The following is an 8,653-nucleotide window of genomic DNA, read 5'->3' on the forward strand; positions in this document are numbered from 1 at the left end:
CTCAAATACCTTGGTATATGACAGCATTTATGGTAAACTGATGCTTCATTCCCCATTGGTATTCTGTACTGAACTATCAGAGTTGCTGGCAATTGTCCTTTGAGAAAAACAAATGCTCAAATTCCTGTAACAATTCTTCCATATGCTCCTCCTCCACTCCTTTCAAATGCTCAATTTTCTTACGTAATGCAGTTCCATCTACATTCTCTATCAACATCCCTTTCCTCAGAGTCATTTCTATGGCGCTATAAACTATGGTCAGGGTACTAATCACCCCTCATTCCTCTCCTGTATGCGTACAATAGAACATTTCAGAAATTCAATCTAATGGATCCAAGATGTCATTTTCTTCTAATGGTTTGACAACACACACTGTACATACAGGTAGATTTGACTCCACATTCACCCAAAGTGACTTCCTGGTGCCACTACACACACAGTCTTCTGAATTGAGCCTTCATGCTAATGTAAGCGGTTCAGATAGTTTGTTCATTACGCTGAACGCTCCTCACAACAATTGTGGTTTCCCCTAGTTGCAATAACATTTCACTAAGTCTTAAAGTTCGCTGTCCAACGTCAATTTTTTTTCTTGATGCTGAAACAAGAAATCTATCCCTATAATCATGTCATAGCCTTAACTCACAAGTGGTACATCCTCCATGAACTGCTCAAGTTGAAACTTCCCTGTTCGAAAATCCACGTGCACTGAAGCTAACAATGTGACCTCCCCATGCCTTACACTACACAACCCATAATGTGATTGATGGATTCAACTTCTTTTGACCTACTAGGCTCTTACTAACCACTTTACCACGGCCCCCCGCCCCCCTTCTGTCCAACAAAAACTTAAATTTCGTGGTTCCTGTAGAGCCTATCACTGGACTTTCCACTCTGCATACATACTCGTAGATTGAAATTAAACGGGATCTCCTTTAGGTGGACCTGGGGCCTTTTAACAACTACTTAACATTACCACACCCACCCCTCCTTGCTCCACGCTGCTGAGTATCACTTCTACCCCTATTCCCTGGTGGCTGGCGGCACTGCTTCTGAACATGTCACATACAACCACATTTATAACATCTTGTCCTAGTCGAAAACACTGTCCGCTTATCACATACCACAGTTGCTATGTCTATTTCCTCCTACTGAATCGCCAACGGAATGGGAGAGTAAACATTGCTCAGCACCCTTTTACGCTCTCAAAAAGACGTCAAGTGCCCTTTACTCAGTGTGTTGTACCAGGACCTTTTGTCTCATCACTCTGGCTCAGTTCATAAGTGTGCTCGTTCATCTCTCTTATCCTGTCTGAGAATTTCTCCTTCCTTGTTTACCATTGCATTCAACCTCTCCTGAAAGTACCGTGTACTCTTCTGCTTCTTATATCTCTCCAACAACCCTTTCTTCATCTGTTCAAACTCCGTCGCACTTGTCAAGGCCTCAGAAATCCTCACATGTGTTTTAGCTTCTCCTGCTGACCGCAACTTAGCTTTGTGCAACAACTGATTATCAGTTCAACCACTCATCACAGCCGACGTCTCTAGAGCCTCTACATAAGAACGCACATCCTCAGATGCTCTACCAGAAAATGGCACAATCAACCCTGTAGCAGCCGGATTTATCTCCTACTGTGGCACTTGGGGCAGTGACAATTGCTCACCCCTGCCTACTAACTGATAACTTAAATGAATATTATGTGCTCTTAATTGAGATAATTTTTCTAGTACAACCCGCAACACCTCGGATTCCAACACGCCTTGCATCCTTGACTCTGCCATTGCGCTGTTTTCACTGTTCACCATCCCAAATCTCAAAAGTGCACGACTCACAGTTACTACAGTAAACCACTCAAATACAACGTAGAGCAAAACAACCTTGTTTCCTATGTCTCACCACTTAGATTCAAAACATTGATTCGCATTACGGCTGAATCAATGACAAATATAACACTCTAGTGCCGAAAACTCAGTACAAGGCGCAGAATGGCTCGCAAATTAACTGGATGCATCTTAAATATACCCATTGATCATGCGCCCTACTCCCGTGAGACTATAAAACAGGAACAGATTTCTCGTACTACAAATCTCAGCAAGGTTAACTACAAGACAATGCTGAAACGCTTCTTGGCACCCATCCCTTATCTGCTACTCATTCGAACACAGAAGTGTTCATCGCTCAACGTACCTTGCATCTGTTGTATCTGAATGGCTCTTGTAGGTTGTGTAGGTGGTGGATCCAACAGCCTTACTGCAAAGACGACGCCCGCTACTCCAACACCAGATGAAGTCAACAGAGGAATGGGGATGCTGGAGTGGAGGCTCTGGGGAGCAGCACAGGGCAGCTCATGGCTCCAGAATTACACTACGGCAATCTGTAAATATTTTATTTTCCTTTACTTCAGGCGGTACACGTGTCTGTCGTCCTGCTCACGTTGAATTTCTCTCACTCGGCAATTTGGTCACTCTGCTTTGCTGAGGATGCAGCCGTGTTGCCCAGGGCCCAGTTTAAACAGCCACGGTGAGGCACACTACCCCAGGAGTGAACTCTGATGATGGTCTGACAGCCGGGCTCCATCCTCTTGTAACAAGTGGCACTTGCCCCACGCAGACCTGCTCCCCACACCAGCTGGGATGTGACCTCCCTGTTTCTGGGTGGGAGTCGACCATGCTGCTGGAAGTCCTGGTTTGGCTTGCTCCGAGTTCTTTGTGAACTCAGAGGCTCAAACCGTGGCTCCACCATAGACTGTAACCGTGGTCCTCTGTCAGAAGCTTCATGTGGCTGACTATGTAGCACACCACCATCGTCAAAGAGAGCTGTGACACTAAAGAGAGTGGTATTACTTCACTGCTCCCTGTCTGTACTTGGCAGAGTGCATATGCTTTGCAAATGTGCCTCTCCAAGTCGACTACCGACTCACATTAGGTTAGACATGTCCGAAAGAACAGACAACATATCCATATAAGTATAGAGATCTGGCAATACTGGCCATGACCTTCCTCTTCTGTGCAGAGACACACATATTACCTGAACTCTTGCGGGACTTGGTACGAATGTCTTCCATGAGTAGTGATTGTGTTGGGTAGGGACACTACGAATGTAGTGTGTGGACATATAAGGTGAGAATGTGGGTCTCGTGGGAGGCGTGCGTGAGATAGTCTCAACAGTCGCACTATCCTCTGTGCCCTCGGTGGCTCAGATGGATAGAGCATCTGCCATGTAAGCAGGAGATCACGGGTTCGAGTCCCGGTCAGGGTACACATTTTCACCTGTCCCCGTTAATACATATCAACGCCCTTCAGCAGCTGAAGGTATTAATATATAATTCTAATTTCGTTCTGGACGGCTGCAGGTCATCAATGGTGTCTGTTCTTTCGGACATGAGGCTATGAACTGGGATCTATAACCAGCCCACAGAAGTTTAAAGAATCAGCACAAATTGTTGTGACTGGCTGCTTGAAGCAAAACAAAAGAATCAGGACAGGCGCTACAGACATCTTCATTGAATTTGAATCATCAGGAATTTTCCCACAAAACACAGTGGCATACACATTACCGTTACATGATCGTATCATTGATTACCCGTCTCTCACAGAAATTGTGCATCAAATACGTGGGGTGGCACACTTCACACCAGAGGTATTCTACGCTTGCACCTTGAAGTGTGTGCATCATTGCTGATTTACAGGGCTTTCATTACGTGCGTGGACCGTTTGTGTTGAAAGATGTTGGATTCCTCGCATCTGAAAATACTAGACGAGTATTCACAACATTCTGAACAATCATCACTTCACCCAAACCACTTAGAGTAGTGTAATTTCAGGCTTTCCTTGCGAATCAACTGCTTGTACGTTGACATGTGGAATAATCGGGTCTACTGCCGGATGTTTGTGTCGCTCTGGCACAATATTTTGGCCACATAACTCATTGCCTTCTTCAGGTGCTACCTGAGACTGCCGTGTTGGAGGATCTTGTCCAGTATTTATGCCCAGAGGGCGCTGGGTGCTCTCTTTGCTGTCCGCGCCCACCTGGCGCTGCTGGTAATGTGTTGTCTCTTCCCGGTGCTCCCTCGGACGTCCGCGCCCGACTTGGGCGCCATCTGTGGCAGCTCTCTGAGGCCCGTCCTGTGTCGGGCGTTACGTTCGCGGTCCGCGCCCGCCATGTGCTGCTCCTGATGGTTTGGCCCCTCCCTGGTGCTCCCACGGACGTCCGAACCCGGCTCGTCCACCATCTACGGTCTTGGCAGCTGTCTGGGGCCGGACCCGCGTTTGACGCTCCGTTCGTGGTCCGCGCCCGCTTGGCGCTGCTCCTGAGGTGTTGACACTTCCCTGGTGCTCCGACGGTCGTCCGTGCTCGGCTCGTCCATCATCTGCGGTCGTGACCGCTGTCAGAGACCCGTCCTGTGTCGGGAGTTGCGTTCGTGGCCCGCGCCCGTCTGGTGCTGCTCCTGCGGTGTTACTACTTCTTGAGGAGTTTCTTGGTTCATTTCATTGTACGTTGTCGGGTGTCCAGTTGGGTGCAGTTGTTTTCGTCACGCTCAATAACGAATCACAGGTGAATGTGTTGACCCCTTGCTCCACCATTAGTTTGTGGGACATGACTGCAGTCTTTGAGCAGAGAATACATGGGTAGTAGTAGTTCTCCTTCGCCTTCTAACAATACTAACCAACCGAACTGTATATATGGATTACTCATATGATGTGTTCTTGTTTGTTTCTAGATGCACTTGATACACAGGTCGAGATCAGCCGACTACTGTTGGAAATAGCGACCAATAAGATCCTTCTGACTCATTCAGAGGCTGTTAATTTTCAATGTTAGTAGAAATATTATAGATGCCTACATATATCTTTATTGCTAAAATTATGGATGATATTCAATACTTTTTCTTCATCTGTTTGTGCAGGTGATATGGAGGAGATGCTGCATGGTAGACTTTCACCTGTAGCAACAGCAGGCCTGTTGACGATGGGGCAGCTGCGGCCAGACATGCAGCAGCCCTGTGCGCCATCTCTGTTCGAGCTGCCTGGTCAGCCGTCAGTGTTATTGTTGTTGCTGCTGCTGCTGATGATACAGCCTAGCCTGTTGACTGATTCAGATGTTGCTCATTTTGAATGTAAGTAGAAACACTATATACATGTGGATATATATTTATTGTCAAAATTGTACAAGATACTTATTACTGTTCCTCCTTCTGTCTGTACAGGCAATATGGAAGGAGACGAGGTACTGGCAGAATTGAAGCAGTGAGGACAGGTCGTGAGTTGTGCTTGGGTACCTTAGCCGGCAGAGCACTTGCCCACAAAAGGCAAAGGTCCCGAGTTCGAGTCTCGGTCCAGCACACAGTTTTAACCTACCAGGAAGTTTCAATATGGAAGAGATGCTGTGTGGTGGACTTGCACCTGCAGCAGCAGCTGGTCTGCCCACGATGGTGGTCCTCGGTCCACTCATAATGCTGCGGCCCTCTCCACAGACACCCATGCTGCTGCTGCAGCTGCTGCTGATGATGGTACAGCCTGCTCTGTGGATGTGGCCACAGCCAGCCATACAGTAGCAGCAGCAGCAGCAACCCAGTCCCCAGCCACCCATGGTTTACCTGCCGCAGCAACCAGCAGCCAGCCACAAAGCAGCAGCAGCAGCCGGGCACATCGACATCTGTAGTGCAGGCCGGGTCGTCGACATCCCAGACTGGTCCACAGCATGGCATCATGACTCCAACCCATTTTTTGTGGTCTGCATAGCACTCTTCGTACCCTGGCATGTCTCAAGAGTGTCACAAACATTGCAGATCATCGAGACACCGAGTCGGGTCTAGAAGCAGCAGCACACTCACCCATGCCATTATAGATCACCAAATAAGTTTTTCGGTCGCACTGGACTACTAAGTGGTCGCTGGTGCATCTGGGAACAGTATCCCACTTGTTCGCATCAATAATTCGAACGTGGGCTACAGAGATTCGGCCACTTTTCTTAAAGTTTGTCAAGCAGGTCTGGAAGGGAACTCCCTGGATATTTCAATGACCCATGGTATACCGCCGTTAAGTGCAAGGCACTTCTGCACTGTGAACTGAAGCACTTCCCCCCCTTCCCCACTCTTAAAGATGACAGTGATGTTGGAGGGAGGAGCACCATCCAAATTTGGGTGGCTACTGGGATGAGATCATGGGGCGAGTCAGTTGCAGAGTGGTTCGGAATTTTTACCAAGAACATCATACTGGGTCATTTTTCTGAGATACAGGAAAGGGGATTTGGTAAACCACTTAGCCTTGTACTCATCCTTGATTTGTATTCACATGTCCCAGATCCACTTATTTGGGGAATCCAGTTACATCCCTCTTCACTAGTTCTATTCCATTTCCCAGGTTTTACTGCAGAACTGAATATGGTTCTTACTGACTCAAACTGGTAATCTAAAGACCGAAAGTTTTGAGATCAGTGGTGGAAATAAAATAAATTTATTCTGTACTTCCTGGATCACTATTTTAATCCCTGCCCTTGTCGCAACTTGTGAAACAAAGTCATATCCTGCCTACTTTCCTCCCAGATGTCATAACATCATGGTTCTCGGCATTTTTGGCACAGATGCCTCAGTTCATTTACCATGAATGAGTATCTTGAAAGGCACCTCACTGACTGCTCGAGCCAGAAACCGGTATGTATGGAAATGCCTACCAAGGACAAAAATTTCTTGAAGTTTAAAAATGCGCACCATCAGGAGCTATGTCCCTTTGTCGTTTACATAGACTTTGAGTGCCTCTTAGCCCCTATGGTGTGTTATGAAAGTGGCCCACTTGCCTCCCATACCATCTTCACAGAACGGCATATACTGTATGCAGCTACATATCAAGTTGTGTGCACAAATGACACTAGACACAACAGATTCAAATCTTACATCAGAGATAAGCCTGTGAGATGGTTGCTCTCTGAGCTCGAAAAACTTGTATGGGAATTTGATCATGTTCATAGTGACAATGTCCCCATGACCAACTCGGAGGAGAATGATGCACTGTACAAGCAGGCAATTGATTCTCACATTTGTGGGCTGCTGTTGGATGGAGACGCTGAAACTTCCCATAGAGACCATTGTCATGTAACAGGGAAGTTCCACAATGCATCTCACAATGCATGCAGCTTGAATTACCAGCTGCCCAACACTTTCCCATCTTTTTACATAATTTGAGTAGGTATGACGCCCACTTTCTAGTTCAACACTAGGGTGATTTTGGCCTGAAGGATGATAAGGCCAGTGTCATTCCTTACACCACTGAGAAATACATCTCATTTTCAAAGAGAATCACTTCAAGAATAACGCTGCATTTCCTGGATTCACTTCGCTTCATGCAAGCATCTCTTCAGAAAGTTGTTGAGACAATGAATTCTGTGGATATGCATATCACCAGATCAATATATCTTGATGATGCAAGACTTTAGTTTGTGACAAAGAAGAGGGTCTTTCCATATGAATATATGGATTTGATGGAGAGACTCAACAAAACCACACTGTCTAAAGTAACCGCATCCTCCAGTAATCTAAGAGGCACTGCCATAATGGATGCAGAGTATGAGCACACAGTGAATGTTTGGCAGGAGTTTGGTATCACTAATTTAAGCGAATATGAAGGTTACATATGAATACCAACATACACCTGCTCGCAGATATCTTTGAGAAATTCCAGAGAGTATGCCTGGACACATACTTTCTGGATCCTTCCTTCTATTTCATCACATCTGGGCTTCTGTGGGACGCAATGTTAAGGAAGCACGTGTCAGCTTCAGACTGTTGATCAATAATGACATACTTCTCTTCTTCGATTGCAGGATTTGTAGGTGGCTTTTTCAGTGTGCATACAGGTATGACAAGGTGAATAAGCCATGAATGAGCGAGAGAATGTACAGGCTATCTGCTGATTCAAGTTACATATTTTACCAGTATGTAAACAATGTCTTTGGGCAAGCCATGTAACAAAGCCTACCATTTAGAGGTTTTCGTGGGATGTCCAATGAGGAAGTCAACAGACTGAGGAAAAAGATCCATTATATGCGTGAGGATGCTGGTGAGGGATATGTTCTGGACATAGGCTATGTGATCAAAAGTATCTGGACACTTCGCTGAAAATGACTGACAAGTTCGTGGCGCCCTCCATTCGGTAATGCTGGAACTCAATGTGGTGTTGGCCCACCCTTAGCCTTAATGACAGCTTCCACTCTCGCAGGCATACGTCCAGTCAGGTGCTAGAAGGTTTCTTGGGGATGGCAGCCCATTCTTCAAGGAGTGCAGCACTGAGGAGAGGTAACAATGTCGTTTGGTGAGACCTGGCACGAAGTCGGCGTTCCAAAACATCCCAAAGGTGTTCTATAGGGTACAGGTCAGGACTCTGTGCAGGACAGTCCATTATAGGGATGTTATTATCATGTAACCACTCCGCCACACACCGTGCATTATGAACAGGTGCTTGATCGTGTTGAAAGATGCAATCGCCATCCCCGAATTGCTGTTCAGTGGGCCTGTACTGTGATAGTCTCACGCAAAACAAGGGGTGCAAGTCCCCTCCATGAAAACCACGACCACAGTATAACACCATCGCCTCCGAATTTTACTGTTGGCACTACACACGCTGGCAGATGACGTTCACTGGGCATTCGCCATAACCATACC

At 46.6% G+C, this 8,653-nt stretch overlaps 1 protein-coding gene across 1 annotated transcript; it reads left to right on the plus strand.

Annotated features, from left to right (window-relative positions):
• Positions 1–1,982: 1,982 nt before the first annotated feature.
• On the plus strand, positions 1,983–5,857 carry LOC126234868 (uncharacterized). The gene is made up of 4 exons (XM_049943609.1): positions 1,983–2,043; positions 4,718–4,813; positions 4,904–5,113; positions 5,204–5,857. The coding sequence occupies exons 1-4, from the start codon at positions 1,983–1,985 to the stop codon at positions 5,245–5,247; spliced, it is 411 nt and encodes a 136-aa protein (XP_049799566.1). The 3' UTR covers positions 5,248–5,857.
• The last annotated feature ends 2,796 nt before the right edge of the window (positions 5,858–8,653 follow it).

This window comes from Schistocerca nitens, chromosome 2 (assembly GCF_023898315.1).
Source record: "Schistocerca nitens isolate TAMUIC-IGC-003100 chromosome 2, iqSchNite1.1, whole genome shotgun sequence".
Classification (NCBI taxonomy): Eukaryota; Metazoa; Arthropoda; class Insecta; order Orthoptera; family Acrididae; genus Schistocerca; species Schistocerca nitens.

What these genes read in the sequence shown, in the direction of transcription:
- LOC126234868 (XM_049943609.1), top strand. Translation starts at nt 1,983, where the DNA reads ATGGCTCGCAAATTAACTGGATGCATCTTAAATATACCCATTGATCAT. An exon ending in TGATCATGCGCCCTACTCCC is followed by an intron (nt 2,044 to 4,717) that starts GTGAGACTATAA and finishes GTTTGTTTCTAG; the next exon opens with ATGCACTTGATACACAGGTC. An exon ending in AGATGTTGCTCATTTTGAAT is followed by an intron (nt 5,114 to 5,203) that starts GTAAGTAGAAAC and finishes CTGTCTGTACAG; the next exon opens with GCAATATGGAAGGAGACGAG.